The sequence below is a fragment of the Petaurus breviceps genome, unplaced genomic scaffold (genome assembly GCF_028583685.1).
Source record: "Petaurus breviceps papuanus isolate PSGF00001 unplaced genomic scaffold, PetGlider_PUasm1.0 140, whole genome shotgun sequence".
Taxonomy (NCBI): Eukaryota; Metazoa; Chordata; class Mammalia; order Diprotodontia; family Petauridae; genus Petaurus; species Petaurus breviceps.
Window position 1 is genome coordinate 3988139 of NW_027185698.1, and position 17322 is coordinate 4005460.

Here is a 17322-nt window from a genome sequence, read left to right on the forward strand (position 1 = left end):
CCAGGTTTCATCTGTTCCTGGTAGCATATATTAAGGGAGCTTTTATGCTTAAAAAAAAAAAATCCTCTCTCGGTGATGAATTTTACTTATGCATTAGCCATACTAGAATTCCCACACAGCAAATTTTCTCCCAACCTGATGTTAAAGGAGAAAGAGATTAAAGGTTTAACAGCAGCACTGAGAGCCTGGGACTATAGCTGAAATGATCCAGTATGACCATTTGATATTGATTCAGGATTAGCCTCAGACAAATTCTGTTACCTTTTTAGTACAGAACTGTCATATATATGAAGAGAAACTTATACGGTGAGAATACATTAAAACCTGAGTTTCTATATAAAAAATTTCTATCTCTTTATGACCTGACTTGGGATCATTTGTATCCAACTATATATGATATATGGAAAGACAAATCAGTGAAGTGTATACAGCCCTGGACATGGCATCAAGAGGACTCATTGCTGGGCTTGAAGTCAAGAAAACCTGGGTTCCAATGCTACCTCTTAAACTTACCCATTGTGTGATCCTGTGTGACAAGTCATGTGATTATGACCTATCTCACAATTTCCTTTAGTGGGGGATGTTCCACACCAGGAATTTCTACATTGACAAAGTCATCAGGACTATAGATAGACTCCATGCTCTATGTACCACTCTTCCAGGTATTACTCTCTTTAAAACAGTTGCTAAGAACTTCATCTTCTAAGAAAATTAGAAATATATAAATGGTAGCAAAGAGGCAACATTCACCATGGTAGAGAGCTGGCCATGAGGGCAGGCGGACCTGGGTTCATCTTACCTCTGAAGTATACTAGCCATTGCTTAATCTCTCAGTGCCCACCAGGAAAGTCTCTAAGAATGAATGAATCACCAAGGTGCATGAATGGCAAATTTCTGTAGTAGGAGTTTTGCCATGTTAATGAAACTACATGTTAAACTGAACGAATATTAGCTATTATTACTAACTGTGTGACCCTGAGGAAATCACTGACTTTCTCTTAGCCTCACTTTTCTCTTGTGTAAAATGGGGGAAGTAGTACTTATACAACCTGCCTTACAGTGTTCATTGTTATTAGAACCCTGCCTTACAGGGTTCGTTGTTGTGGTACAGCACAACAATCCCATGAAAATAAAGTCTGAGGTCATTAGAGACTACATGACTTGGTATATGTGAATTACTAAATAATAAGCTATTTTACTAATAAAACAGGTCCCATTCAGAGATGGGGTAGAAAAATATTCCTATTTCTACTCTTATGTGATTACTTTAAGCATAGCAATGAATGAACAGTAAATAAGTACAGAATATTATTTCATAATGAAATACATGCATTTTAAATTTGCTGACTTCATATATGTAGGATAGTTATTATACTCTAATATTTAAAACTGCCAGTCAGCACTCAAATACAAACTATAATTGTTTGTTTACTAGAATCAGCAATCATTAGTTCTATGAGTTAGCCAACACAACCATCTATATTTCTGGTAGTTTTTAATACCACTTTAATTTCATCTGCATAGAACTATCACTAGGGGAATATTTTTAAAATGTTATTCCATTTGTACATGTATTTCCTAAAGGACACTGCATTTATTATGCTGATGAATCAACATTACTCTTATAGCACCCTTGAGTGGAAAGCAATTTTTATAACTAACTCCCTTACATCTTTAATTGCAAAACAATTTCTCTATTGATTTTGTTTTCAGAAAGAGACCTACTCTTATGAAAATGTTGGGATGATGAAATGCAACCTGGAAAAATAGTTACCTACCTGAAGGATCTGTAGACATTCGTTTAGTGCTCTGTGGATGGTTGATTAATTTTTCATGCTATTGGATGAAAAGGAGGCAGAAGAACAGGAGAGGTGAATCATTAATTTGTGGACAATATCTGTGCAAATAACCTATACAAGTCCAAACCCTTTTTGGAAGTAGAGGAACTACAGAGCATGGTGTGCAAAATTAGTTTGTGCATTGAAGTCTGAGTGTGCTCAGCAATTGCTTTTTCCAAGACTTGGGCTAAGATGAATGTTACTGGATGCTGATCTGAATCTTTCAGCAAATTCAGCTCAAAGAATGCACATTAATGTCATTTTTATAATCCATAAAAATCACTATGCAGCACTCACACTAACCAAATAAATGCTTTACCAGTAAGATTGATATTTTTTAAAATGAATCTCTAAGGTCTTAGCTTATGTAATGGTTAGTGCTTTACAGTTACAAAATACTTTCACATACATTATCTCATCTGAGCTACTTGTCAAGACTGTAAGGTGGACACTGTGAATGCTTATTAACCCCATTTTGAAGAAAAGGAAACTGAGGCTCAAAGAAATTGTATCTAGCCCAAAGCCATGCAACTATTCAGTAACTGATAGAGCTAAAATACAAAAACAAGACTCTTGGCACTTTGGGGGTGGAGTCAAGATGGCAGAATAGAGAAATCAGCTGAGTTTTCCCAACATTCCCTTCAAAACAACTTAAAAATAATTCCTTGAATTGAATTCTGGAAAGGCAGAGTCAACAAAAGGTTGGAGTAAGATATTATTCCAGCCCAAGACAAGATAGGAGGCTAGAAAAAGAGATCTGTGACACAGGGGTGGGAGATGACTTGGAGCCCATGTGGATGAAACACAAGTAGTGGGACTAGGTGGGGGTGACAGAAGCAGCAGTAGCTTTGAGAGTTCTCAAGCTAAAGATGGAAAAGGGACCTGGCAACTAATTAGAAAGAGATTGTCAATAGTGCTAGCATTAGACATAGTTTGGCATCCCCATTGCCTCTACTCACTTCTGGGTCATAATTCAAGGGCAGGGAGGAGCACTTTTGGGCAAGAGGTAGTGAAAGTCCTGAGGGACAGATTACTTTCAGTTCCAAGGGAATAGAGACTCTAAGGAACAGTATTCTTTCTGATCCCAAGGGAACAGGGCCTTAAGAAGCAATATTAATTACAATCTTATGTATTCAGGGTCCCTTTCTGGGTAAGGATCAGAATGCAGACCAGGAGAACAATGACTACACCTCTTCCCAGATCACATCACCTTGGAAACACTGAAAATTTCCAATCCCAAGGACTATCTCTGAAAACAGTGGTGCAAAAAAAACTAAAGCTCAAGACAGTTCTCTCTCTCACCCCATTGCATGCTGGGGAAAGGGTCCTACATTAACATGAAGTTCCAAATCAAGAAATAGGGTGGGAAAATGAGAAACAACAACAAAAAAGAACATAACTATAAAAAATCTACCATGGTAACAGGGAAGATAAAGACACAAACTCAAAAGAAGGCAATAATGTCAAAACAGCTACAAGCAAAGCCTTAAAGAAAAAAAAAGTGAATTGTATACAAGCCCAAAAAGAATTCTGGGAAGTGCTTAAAAAAAGAGAATTTTAAAATCAAAAAAAGAGTGATGAGGAAAATTAGCTAAAGAAATGACAGCAAAAGAAGAAAAGACAATTAGCAATTTCATTTAAATAAAAAGGTACAGAAATATTGAAGAAAATAACACTTTAAAAACAGAATTGACTGAGTGGAAAAAGATATAAAAATTCACTGATAAAAATAATTCCTTAAAAACTAGAATCTGAGGGGCGGCCAGGTGGCGCAGTGACTAAGATTGCAGGCCCCAGAGTCGGGAGACCTGGGATCAGTTCCAGCCTCAGATACTCAGCACCCACACAAAACTTACTGGCAGTGTAACCTTGAGCAAGTTACTTAACCCTGATTGTTTAAAAAAAAAAAAACTAGATGATAAAATGAAGCTAATCACACCATGAGACATTAAGAAACAATAAAACAAAGTCAAAAGACAGAAAAATAATTGAAAAAATGTGAAATATCTCACTGGAAAAACAAGTGACCTGGAAAATAGATCAAGGAGAAAAAAAAATTTAAGTTATTGGCTTACTTGAAAGCAATCATCAAAGAAATATTCTAGACATCATATTGAAATTATCAAGGAAAACTGCTCAGATATTTTTTTTTTTAAGCAATCAGGATTAAGTAACTTGCTCAAGGTTACACAGCAGTTATTTCTGGGTGTGGTGCTAAGTATCTCAGCCCAGATTTGATCCCCAGGTCATCCCAAACTGGAGCTGGTGCTCTTACTCGCTGAGCCACCTGGCCATCCCTAAGCAATTGGGGTTACATAACTTGCTCAAGGTTACATGGCCAGGTGTTTCTGGGTGGGTAATAAGTGTCTGAGCCCGGATTCGATCCACATGTTATCCCGACATTGGAGCCGGTGCTCCTGTGTTACTCGCTGTGCTACCTGGCCTCCCCTGCTCAGATATTTTAGTACCAGTAAGTAAAATAGAAAGAGAAAAAAAAATCTACCAATCACTACTTGAAAGAAATCCCAAAGTGAAAACTCCTAGGAATATTATAGCCAGATTCCAGAGCTCATAAGTCAAAGAGAAAAATACTTCAAGCAGCCAGAAAAAAAATACAAATATCATGGAGCTAGATCATGGAGCAGTATCACATAACATGTAGCAGCTACCACATTAAATCAATATATCAAAAAGATCATATACTGTGACCAGATGAGGTTTAGAACAAAAATGCAGGACTACTTCAATAGTGGTATGTGTCAGCATAATTGATGATAGCAATAAAAAAAATAACAAAAGTCATATGAATATTTCAATAGATACAGAAAAAGCATTTGAAAAAATACCACACCTATTCCTATTAAACACATTAGAAAGCATAGGAATCTTAAAATGCTACATAGTAGCTATCTAAAACCAAGAGTGAGCATTATCTCTAATGGAGATAAACTTGAAACCTTCCCAATAAGATCAAGAGTAAAGCAAGGGTATCTATTAGTAGATGTCATCATATTATTCAGTAATATATTAGAAATGATAGCTTTAGCAATAAAATAAGAAAAATAAATTGAAGGAATAAAAATAAGCAATTATGAAATAAAACTCTCACTATTTGTAGATGATAAAATGATATACCTAAAGAACCTTAGAGAATCAACAACTTTAACAAAGTTACAGTGTATAAAATAAACTCATACAAATCATCAGCATTTTGATATACTACCAACAAAACCCAGCAGCAAGAAATAGAGAAATTCCATTTAAAATAATAACAGACAACATAAAATACTTAGGAGTCTACTTGCCAAGGCAGATGAACACAACTGAAAAAATCACTGTTCATAAAAATAAAGACAGAGATTGTTGATCCAAGATGGAAGAGTAAAAGCAGGAACTTGCTTCAGCTCCCACTCCAACCACCTCCAATACCTGTAAAATATGACTCTAAACAAATTTTAGAGCTTACAGAACCCACAAAGTGATAGAGAGAAACAAATCTCCTGCTGAAGGCACCCTGGCAGGCTGATAGGAAGGGTCTATCACACCAGACTGGGGGCTGAGCAGTCCCATGTGAGCCATGCAGGCCCAGACCCAGGGTGACCCCAACCAACAGCACAGCCTGGCCAGAGCAGACTTCAGGAGAGTGGATCACTGGCAGCTGTGGCAGTTTCCAGACTTCTCAGCCCATAAATGCCAAAGAGAAAGTAAAAGATCAGTAGGGAACTCTGTTGGATCTAGGTGGAGAAGAGCAGGTCAGGCCTCCACCCCTGGGAGAAGAGGTGGCAGAGGCATCACTGCAGCTGCTGCCACATGGCTGCCTCCAGAGCTCCTAACCTGCAGATTGTAGGGGGACCAAGCAAACGTTTAGAGGGTAATCGCTCTTCCTATGACCTGCTTACATCTGGGTTGCAGTCTTGGGCAGTGGTCCTGGGGTGAAGAAGGCTAGCTGCCAGAGCTTGTGGTGGCTGTAGAGAGGATGCCCTCCTCATACCTCTGACAACATTTGTGAAAACATCAGCGATTTGGGACACAGTTCTCTTCTCTCTGGAAGCAGAGTTCTACCGTGGCAAAGAGGTCAAAAGTCAAGTAATTGGCTGGCAAGATGGGCAAGCAAAGGAAACACAATCAGACCATAGAATCCTTTTTTGGGGACAAAAAGGATAAAAACATGGAAACATAAGAAGTTAGAGAAGCCAAAACTCCTGCATCAAAAGCTTCCAAGAAAAATATGAATTGGTTACAGGCCATGGAGGAGCTCAAGAAGGATTCTGAAAATCAAGTAAGAAAACTGGAGGAAAAATTGGGAAGAAAAATTAGAATTATTCAAGAAAATTATGAAAAGCAAGAAAATAGCCTGCTAAAGGAGACCCAAAAAATCCTGAAGAAAATAACACCTTAAAAATAGATTAAGTCAAATGGCAAGAGATGTCCTAAAAGCCAACGAGAAGAAGAATGTCGAATTGCCCATATGGAAAAGGAATTTCAAAAACTCACTGAAGAGAATAATACATTCAAAATTAGATTGGAGCAAATGGAAGCTAATGACTTTATGAGAAATCAAGATAGTATAAAACAGATCCAAACAAATGAAAAATTTAGAAGGCAATGTGAAATATCTCACTGGAAAAACCACAGACCTGGAAAATAGACCCAGGAGAGATAATTTAAAAATTATTGGACTACCTAAAAGCCATGATCAAAAAAAGAGATTAATAGAAATCATCCTTCAATAAATTCTCAAGGAAAATTTCCCTGATATCCTAGAACCAGAAGGCAAAATAGAAATGGAAAGAATTCACCAATTGCCTCTTGAAAAAGATCCCAAAAAGAAAACTCCTAGGAATATCATAGCCAAATTCCAGAGTTCCCAGGTCAAGGAGAAAATACTGCAAGCAGTCAGGAAGAAACAATTTAAGAATTGTGGAAACACAATCAGGATAACACAAGACCTAACAGCTTCTACATTAATGTATCAAAGGGCTTGGAATATGATATTCCAGAGGTCAAAGGAGCTAGGATTAAAACCAAGAATCACCTACCCAAAACAACTGAGTATAATGCTTCAGGGGAAAATATTGTCATTCAATGAAATAGAGGACTTTCAAGTGTTCTTGATGGAAAAACCAGAGCTGAGCAGAAAATTTGACTTTCAAATACAAGAAGCAAGAGAAGCATGAGAAGGTAAACAGGAAAAAAGAAATTATAAAGAAATTATTAAAGTTGAACTATTTATATTCCTACACAGAAAAACAATAACTGTAGGGGCGGCCAGTGGCGCAATGAATAGAGTACCGGCCTGGGAGTCAGGAGGACCTGAGTTCAAATCTGGCCTCACGCTTAACACAAAAACTAGCCGTGTGACCTTGGGCAAGTCACTTAACCCCAAATGCCCTCCCAAAAAAAGCAGAAATACAAAAACGATAATTGTAACTCATGAGACTTCTCTCAGTATGAGGATAGTTGAAGGGAATATATATGTGTATATATATATATATACATACATACATATATATGCATGTATAGAGGGTGTATGTGTGTATAAATACATATGGGAGTGTGTGCATATGTGTGTACATGTATACACAGACAGAGGACACAGGATCAGTTGAATAGGAAGGGATTATATCTAAAAAATAAAATTAAGAGGTGAGAGAGGAATATAATGGGAGAAGAGGAAAGGGAGAGATAGAATATGGTAAGTTATCTCATATAAAAGAGGCAAGAGAAAACTCTTACAATGGAAGGGAAGAACAGGAAGGTGAAAGGGAATGGGTCAACCTTACTCTCATTGAATTTGGCTTAAGGAGGGAATAACATACACACTCAATTGGGTATCTTACCCTACAGGAAAGTAGGGGGGAAGGGGTTGAGAGTGGGGATGATAGAAGGGAGGGCAGATTGGGGGAGAGGGTAATTAGAAGCCAACACTTTTGAAAATGGACAAGGTCAAAGTAGAAAATAGAATAAATGGGGGGTGGGATAGGATGGAGGGAAATACTGTTAGTCTTCCACAATATAACTACTATATAAATGTTTTTTTTAACTACACATGTACAACCTATATTGAATTGCTTATCTTCCCATTGGGGGTGGGTGAGGAGGGAAGAAGGGAAAAAAATCTGGAAATCAAAATATTAAAACCAAATGTTTAAAAAAATTGTTTTTTTACATGCAACTGGGAAATAAGATATACAGGTACTGGGGTATAGAAATCCATATTGCCCTATTAGAAAGTTAGGGGGTAATGGGGGAGAATATAAGAGAGAGCAGGTTGGGGTAAGGGATATTCAGTAGGCTCAATATCTTGGGGTGGGGGTAGGGTAAAGACAGGAAGAAATTTGGTAACTCAAAATCTTGTGGAAATGAATGTTGAAAACTAAAAATATATAAATAAAAGATTTCTTGAAAAATAAAGACAAATCTAACCAATTATAGAAATATTAAGCAATCATAGGTAGACCAAGCCAATATAATAAAAATAGCAATTCTACCTACCTTTACTTATTCAGTGCCATACCAAACTACCAAAGAGTTACTTTGTAAAGTGAGGAAAAATAGTAACAAAATTCATCTGCAAGAACAAAAGGTCAAGAATATCAAGGGAATCAATAAAAAACAATGTGAAGGAAGTTAGCCTAGTAGTTCTAGATTTCAAACCATATTACAAAGTAATAATCATCCAAACAATCTGTAACTGGCTTAGAAACTAAACTAAATAACTAAAACTAATGCAGCCAAAATTAGAAGGAAAGTAGGAAACAGAAAAAAAAAATTACATCAAGTTTCTTTGATAAGGCCTCATTTTTTTTTGTCTTTTTGGAGGGGGGAAGGCAGGGCAATTGGGTTAAGTGACTTGACCAAGCTCACACAGCTAGTAAGTGTTAAGTGTCTGAGGCCAGATTTGAACTCAGATCCTCCTGACTACAGGGCCGGTGGTCTGTTCACTGGGCCACCTAGCTGCCCTTAAGGCCTTATTTCTTAAAGATAAAAGGAACTGAATCAAATTTACAAAATAAGAGTCATTCCTCAGTTGATATACAGTCAAAGAATATGAACAGGTAGTTTTCAGAAGAAGAAATTACAGCTTTCAATAGTCACATGAAAAAATCCTCTAATTACTACTTATTAGAGAAATATAAATTAAAACAACTCTGAAGATAACATGATAGAAAAGGAAAACAAGTGCTAGAGGGGATATGGAAAAAATTTGTACACTAAAGTACTGTTGGTGGAGTTGTGAACTAATCCAACCATTCTGGGTGGGCAGCTAGGTGGCACAGTGCATACATTGCTGGTTCTGGAGTCAGAAAGATTCCTCTTTCTGAGTTCAAATCTGGCATCACACTTATTAGTTATGTGACCTTGAGCAAGTCCCCTAACCTTGCTTATTTCAGTTCCTTATAAAAAATAAACTGAAGAAAATGGCAAACTCCAGTATCTTTGACAAGAAAACCCAAAATGGGGCCATGAAGAGTCAGACATGACTGAAAAATGACTGAATAACAGTTAACCATTCTGGAGAAGAATCTGGAGCTGCACTATTAGGGCTATAAAATTGTACATACCCTTTGAAACAGCAATATCACTATTAGGTCTATACCCCAAAGAGATCAAAAAAAAAGGGAAAGGACCCACTTATACAAAAATAATCATAACAGCTTTTTGTGTGGTGGCAAAGAATTAGAAATTGAGGGGATTCCCATCAATTGGGGAATGACTGAACAATTTGTGGTATATGATTGTAATGGAATCCTCATATACTATAAGAAATGATGAGCAGAATGGTTTCAGAAAAACCTACAAAGACTTATATGAACTCATGCAAATTTAAGTGAGAATAAACAGGAAAACATTGTACACAGTAACAGCAACATTGCACTGGTAATCAACTGTGAAAGATTTAACCATATTCTGATCAAGACAATGACCTGGACAATTCCAAAAGGCTGTAGCAGCAAGCACCCTATCATACCCAGTATGGTTGCTAGCATAGGTTCCTAGATCTGCTTGTCTAAAGGAAAGCAACTCAAAATGGGTTAACAATCTTGCTTTAAAAACATATGTCATTTACCTAGTTCAGGGGGAAAAGGTCAGCACCCTGAACTTCAGAGAATACAAACAGAGGTTACAAACAGACAGAGAAACAGATCAGCAGACAGGCTTCCAGCTGTCTGACCATTACATCCATTACATGTCAGTTACCAGAAAGGGAAGCACCAACATCTGGGTTTTCAAAGCCGGGGGACTCAACAACTGCCCAGAGTCTCTTCTGGTCAAATCATATAACTCTTCTCAAAGTGAGCCCCAAAACAAATCCTCACATCAGGGTATACATAGCCTTCCCCTGGCTCAGAGAATGCCACAACCCTCTTGACCCACTACCCAATCACAAAGCAACAAAGTGAGAGAATTCCTGAAAAACAAGGCTCCTGCCACAGGCTCCATGTGACCACATTCAGCCTATTAGGGGGCAGAGAAGGTTCTCAGAGTCACTTAAGCCTATCAAAGGGCCTAGCGGAAGGGAAGATCTTCAGATTCCCATTCCCATACCAAAGACTCATGATGAAAAATACTATCTACCACCTGAAAGAGAACTGATTAATTCTGAATTCAGATTGCAGTATAATTTTTTTTCTCTTTTTTTATCACTTATATTCTGTTTGTGTTTTCTTTTGCAACATGGCTGATATGGAATTATGTTTTGCATGACTTCACATGTGTAATCAATATAAATTTTCTTACCTTCTCAAGGAGGCAATGAAGTGGGAGGGGGAAAGAATTTGGAACTCACATTTTTTTTAATTGCTAAAATTAACATTTTATAATAAAACAAATAACTAAAATCACATGAAATTGGGAAATATTTAACAAAAAAAATAAATTTTTTAAAACAATACTCTTCCCATAAAAGTAAGCTTATATAAGATTGAAGTACCCACTGTACCACCTAGCCATCCCCTTCCCAATACATTAGTCTGAGTAAATTCTTTCCAAGCTTTGTTAGATGTGTTTGGTGGCTTATCCTTAGAAAGGTGTTCTAGCCACTATCAAGTATACCTAGCTTGGGTAGGGTGTGACGATAGCTCCAAGATGATACTAGTCAGATACTGGGGATAGTAACCAATAACCAGAAGGAAATACACACCCAGTTGTAACCATAAACCCTGCAAAGCAGTAAGTACTAGAAATCACTGCAAAACCTTCAAAATAACAAGCACAAAGGAGATGTCACATCCAGAGGGGAATAGACCTAGTGAGGCCAGCACCATAATATCATCAGAAGTCACTGGTGGTCCTGAAGCATCTGGAAGCATAGGTTGTCCTTCCATACATATTCCCTGTGAGTATGTGCCTCCAAGTTGTACTCTGAGCATGTGTTCCCTATGAATACTCTTCCTACATCACTTCCCCTGTATACCTAGTCTTCCAAATCATGGCATATACATTTGTCAGAGAATGTACCTCAAGTTTAGGGAAGAGGAAGGTGTTCTATTACTATGTTATTTTATTCAATGCATTTGCTTCTATTACTCTGCTTTTAATTGCTTCAAGCTAATTGTAGCCTGCTGCTGACTGGGGTAAAAAGAAACACATTGATTGGGTCCTCATGGCTTTGAGTAGATGTAAACCAATAGAGTATTTTGACCTTGGAGTAGTCTATATTCTCAGGATTTTCACTATAATCTTTTAGGGCTCTTCTAACACTTAGCTTTTAAGCCCTCACCTGTGTTTATCTCATTAACAATCAACAAATCAACTTAACTCTTTTAGAAAAGATGATATTGTAAGTACAGGTAATATAAGAGATGGCCCCTCCCACCCATAACCTAAGGCTCACTCTGCCAAAAATACACATATCATTGATTGGAGGAGGGGGCTCAAATTTAGAGTAAAATGGTAGTGAAACACATATGTAGGATACACATGTGGCAAAGAATAAGTGACAAATCCTGGTACTGTAAGTCCCTTCTCTCTTTGCAGAGTCCTCACCCAGTTCACTTAAGGTGTAATTCTCAGCTGAGTGGGACCCTCAGCTGGGCTCCCAGGATCTCATCCTTTCTTGAGTACATAAGCAGTGCTTTTCTCTTCCATAAGGAATCATGCTCTTTAGAACTGCTTCTTTCCATATATATTTTTCTTGTCCTTAGGATGTCTGTCCTCTTTTGGCTGAATGCATTATTTCCCAGTGGTCCAATCTCCCCAATCCCATGGTCAGTGGAAGGCAAAGGGAATCACTATTGGTGGGGAAAAATAATTTTCTCCCAAACTTGACAACTCCATTCTAGAACTGACCTACTGTTTTCATACATAAGCTCAAGAGAGTGACTGATTCAGTCAATCACAAGATTTTTCCTGAGTGTCATCATTTTGCCCTTATTCAATCACCAAAGCCCTATAATCCTCTCAAATTTACTAAGGACCTATTTACTTACTCTGGTAGGTTTGTGGTAAAATACCTTAACATCTACTTTTTTATTACATTCCAAGCATATTGGTTGATTGATTGACTGATTCTGGGACTGGGGATGGAGTTTCTTTTATAAACTAGAGTCATGATTGGCTTTTATAGCTCTTTCTTGGAATAGAGATCAACTATTTGCTGATTGACATGGTTTCTGGATTCTTTTGGCCTTCTTGTTGTGAATATTGCTTAATGTCTTTAAATGACTGTAGGAAATATCTACAATCTGTGTTATCAACTTTGATTTTTTTTTAATGTCAATAGCTTGTTTGACGACAAGTGGGAATTTATGTAAATTTTTTCATTAACTTTTTCTCATCTATATTCTTTTTTTCCTATTTTGACACAGATTTTAACATTTGCCCTGACAAATACTTGCTGCTGTTCTGACTGCAAGGTGTTGATTTAGAAATGACTCTCACGTTAATATAGAGTCATTTCCTGCCTCTCAAGATATAATCAGTTTTAGTTTTTGTAGTTGTGTTCACTGATTGTCAGGCCCAGATTCCTTTTACTTTCTTCTTTAAAAGTTTATTCAAGCTTTTTGACATAAGACTTCTGAGTAGTTTTATGTCTTTGGCCTTTTTTTGCTTCTTAATATTAAATTACATTTTCCAAAACATTTTTGTCATCCCATTGTGTTTTTCTTTCATACTGAAGTCAATTAGCATCAACGACTTGGTGTATAGGACTTTATCAAGTATCTCATAGAATTTCCCTGTACTTATCTTCTAGAACAAGTATTGTCAGGTAAGTTACAATTATCTTCAAAGTTCTTTTTCTGTTTACTGTGAGCATTGTAAGGCAAAATTACTGGGGCTCCTATGAAATGGTTTTGTTGCCTTTGGGCACAGAATGAAACCAAACCTGCTAACTCCTTTATTTTGTCCCTCAAGGAGAATCTACAAACCATTTTTCCCCCTGTTTTCTTGACAGTTATTTATGTTTTAGTGATTTCTTTTTGTCCTTGGAATTTGAGGCCATCCTGTAAATCTTACAATGTAAAAGAACCCAAAACCTTAAATATGTAATATGTAGACTACCTCTAATTTAAGGATGTTAAGAGGGAAAAATTAAGCAGTTCTAAATATCTTCAACTATTTAGTCAGGATTTAAAAGAGAAAAAAAAAGAATCACATGATTATGTAAACCCTTAAAAATTATCCAGGGTTATATTGCAGGGAAATCCATCCATCAGTTTATCTGAGGGGATAAAAGAAATGAAAATCAAGCTCAGTGAAAAGTAGACATTCTGAAGAATTGCATCAAACTCATATGCCTGTCTTTCTTTCTGCTCCATTAAATAGGTTGTGCCAGCAAAGTTGTTTGACTTTGAGAGAAAACAATCACTTTTGAGCAGCTTCATCGTTTACTTAGAAATCACATGTCAGGAGTTCAGTTGAAAAATAGGGAAGTTCATTGTTTAGCTAGCATTACTTGAAAGCAGAACTAGGGTCAACTGATTGCTTACATAAATCTCCAAACTATTAACTATTTTTAAAAGGAAGGAGATAGATCTTTCTGGCATAAAGCAGGTGGAGCTTTCAGGGCAAAGGTTTGCAGATGAATATAGGCAGCCAACCCCAGCCAAATAAATTTGTTGTAAAATTTTTATTTTAAATTATGGTTTATACTGCTTTCCCTGAGCAATAAAATTGCTGGTTAAGCACTACCCTCACATCACCATTCTTATTTCAAAATCTATAATTAAAGCATCATTTCTTTGTCCCTAGTCACATATAGATATGTCTAGAAGAAATCATCATTCACTTACATATAATTGTGAGCTGAATTTACTAGATCCTTATACACCACTGATTCTAACAGGAGGGAAATTGGGGAAACATGAGTACCCTGAGATGAGTGAGAGGAAGCACTAATAGTCACCTTTTCCCCAAAGCCTTGTTTGATCCCCTGAGTTACCTTGAGGGAGAAGCATAGATCCTTATGGCAATTCACTAAAGACTTCCTTCCAAACTTATATAAAACTAATAATGACTTCTTTTTGGGTCTATCTATTAAGTGCATTCTAAATCCATTGAATTGTTCTATCATAGCCTATTATACCTCTTCCCATTTTCCATAAAACAACATAAGAGATCATATCAAAAGCTTTGTTGCAATCTAGGTAAACTATAGCAACAGCATCCCTTTGATCTAATAGTTTAATAATCCTATCAAAAAGAAAACAGTCTGGCAGGAAATGTTCTGGAAGTCTTCCTGGATTATTGTGATCACTAAATGTTCACTATCTCTATAATGGTTAACATTCTAAAATTTTCCCCAGAAACTGCAGTTGATCTCATTGACTCCTACTTTGCAAACTTTATTCTCCTCATTTTAATAGAATTATAATATTTGTACTTCTTCAATCTTGTAAGACCTCTAGTGTTCTCCACAGTCTTTTGAAATTTATTGGAAGTGACTCAATGTTCATACTCTGGGATGTAGGTCATTTGCCCCTGATAGCTTGAGCTCATAAAACACGATTAGTTGCTCCCTATCTCCCTACCTGTTCGGATTACCAAATTCCTATTAGCATTTTGTGCTTTGTTCTTTCTAGCCCCTTAAGTCTTCACCTTGGCAGAGAAACTAGAAGCAAAGCAAGAGTTTAATAGAAGGCCCTTCTCTTCATCATCAGTTATCTTTGTCCCATCTATCACATGTAGTGGCTCTATACCTTTAAAAAAATATATGTTCTTTTCTTGAATATGGCTTTAGAAAGTAAATAAAAGAAAAAAAAACAAAAACAAAAGCCTTAAAAAAATTCTTCCACCTGCTTCAGTTTATCTTGAATTTAAACATACTTAACTCTAGCTTAAATAGGACTAGCCTATGCTGTTGTATTCATCCTCCATACATATTGACTCTATCTTCTGTATCATATTTTAAAAATCAAAGTTGGTCAGGGAAACTAGGTGGCACATTAGATAGAGCTCTGGACCTGGAGTCAGGAAGACCAGAGTTCAAATTCTGGCTCAAATAACTTACTAGCTATGTGACCCTGGGCAAGTCACTCAACCTCTGTTTGCTTCAGTTTCCTCAACTGTAGCACCTATCTTTAATAGCACCTATCTTTCAGGGTTGTTGTGAGGATCAGATGTGGAAACACTTATAAAATGTTTACCACAGTGCCTGACACATGGTAGATGCTATACAAATACTAGAGATGGTGATGGTGATGATGATGATGATGATGATGATGATGATGATGATGATGAAGAACTCCTTGAGCCTTGGTCTCTACATAGTTCACACTTCGTTCTCTTCATTGAAACATTTTTTCCTTACTGTCTTCAAGAGTACATTTTTTAGCTCTTCCAATGACTCTTGGTCTAACTTTTCCTATAGAATTTTAGGTTATGAAATTCTATCCATCCTTTTTATGAATCTTGAAATCTATACTTCCAAAACCAAAGACACATGAGATCTAGCCCAATTTGCCACTCCTCTATTGCAAATTCTAAGATGGAATGTACATTTTACTTCAAAGTTCCCAAGGTTCAAGGGTTCATTTCCCCCTTAGTAATCCACTCCTTTATGTTGGTGAAAAACAGAGGAAGAATACAGTTCCCCTGATCTTCACCACAATGCTTATACCACTATGTTTCCCTGCTCTCATTCCTGGTTTTTTTTTATATTAATTATATCTTCTCAATTAACAAAGCTAACCAGTTATTTTAACTACTTTTAAATGATATTTAGCATTCTATAATCATATTCCACTAATGTGTCCCATCTTATGTCTCAGTGATACCTATGAGGTCAAATTTGCCTCTTTGCATTAAGATCTCTTGCTCATTTTTCTTTTTATCAATACTTTGTGCATTTGTGTACAGACAAATACTGGGTACTTTCTTGGATTATGTCTCTTGAAAAGTTCTGGGTGTCTCTATTATTATTCTTCCTATGTTATAATTTCTCTCCATAATAAGAGTCCTTATTCTGGGATCCATGGACTCCCAAAATGTCCATTAATATATTTAAGGGAGTCTATCAACTTGGAGGAGAAAAATTATATCTTTACTTGTAATTCTATTACCTTTGTAATCTTATGTACTTTACCTTAGGTATTTAAAAACAGCATTTTTAGAAGGGCTTCACTATACTGCCAAAGAGTCATATGAGACAAAAAAAAAATTATGAACTCTATGTTACATAGCATTGTAGATACACAGATACACTTCACTCTTCTAGTTTAAAGTTGTGGTTTGTTTTTTAAATTAGATTTCCAAAACTCCAGGGAAATACATTTTGATTACCCCTTGTTTGATATACTCTATCCTTGGGCAATAGCCTATAATTCCTAAATTTTTATTCATGGTTCAAAAATCAAATTCCTGTTCTCAGGCACCTTCTTTATAACCACCCCAAATCTGCCCTTCATTTCTAATGCCATTGACTTCAATAAGTAAGAATGATAAAAATACCACCTGTGCTCCTTGTGGTAACCACGCTGGACATGGAATCACAAAGACCTGTGTTCAGATCCCACTTATGATGACTGTTCACCATACAACCATTTTAATTTCTCTAAACCTCAATTTCCTTATCTGTAACCACACCAACTTGAATTCTTTTCTACACTGAGACTGATTGGTGATGGTAAAAGCAGAATTGATCATGAAAATAAATTGCAATGTTATAAGTTGATGGAAAAAATCCCTATATGTAGAAGCAAGAATTCACAGCACTGGTATGTGTAAAACTATAAATGATATTGGCAAGTGATTAAATACTTTGGCAAAGTGCAGACCTATGAAACATGAAAAAGTTATTTATGAAAATTAAGCTGCCTACATCATAAATGATTCATTTCCCAAGAAGATGCCAGAACATAAGTTAATACTAAGTTCTAAATAATTCATTCAATGTTATTAAGAGCCATCTATAAGCACTAAGACAATCTTAAATCCTATTAAAAGCTTGAGATATATGCAGTATTAGATAGAGAGAGAGAGAGAGAGAGAGAGAGAAAGAAAGAAAGAAAGAAAGAAAGAAAGAAAGAAAGAAAGAAAGAGA

At 36.5% G+C, this 17322-nt stretch overlaps 1 protein-coding gene across 1 annotated transcript in view; it reads right to left on the reverse strand.

Annotated features, from left to right (window-relative positions):
- The window catches only part of DTHD1 (death domain containing 1), a 64271-nt gene that overhangs the window by 710 nt on the left and 46239 nt on the right, over positions 1–17322 (reverse strand). Inside the window, exon 9 of the mRNA XM_069073586.1 lies at positions 1779–1836. Coding sequence (XP_068929687.1) covers positions 1779–1836 — 58 coding nt within the window. The remainder of the gene's footprint in view (positions 1–1778; positions 1837–17322) is intronic.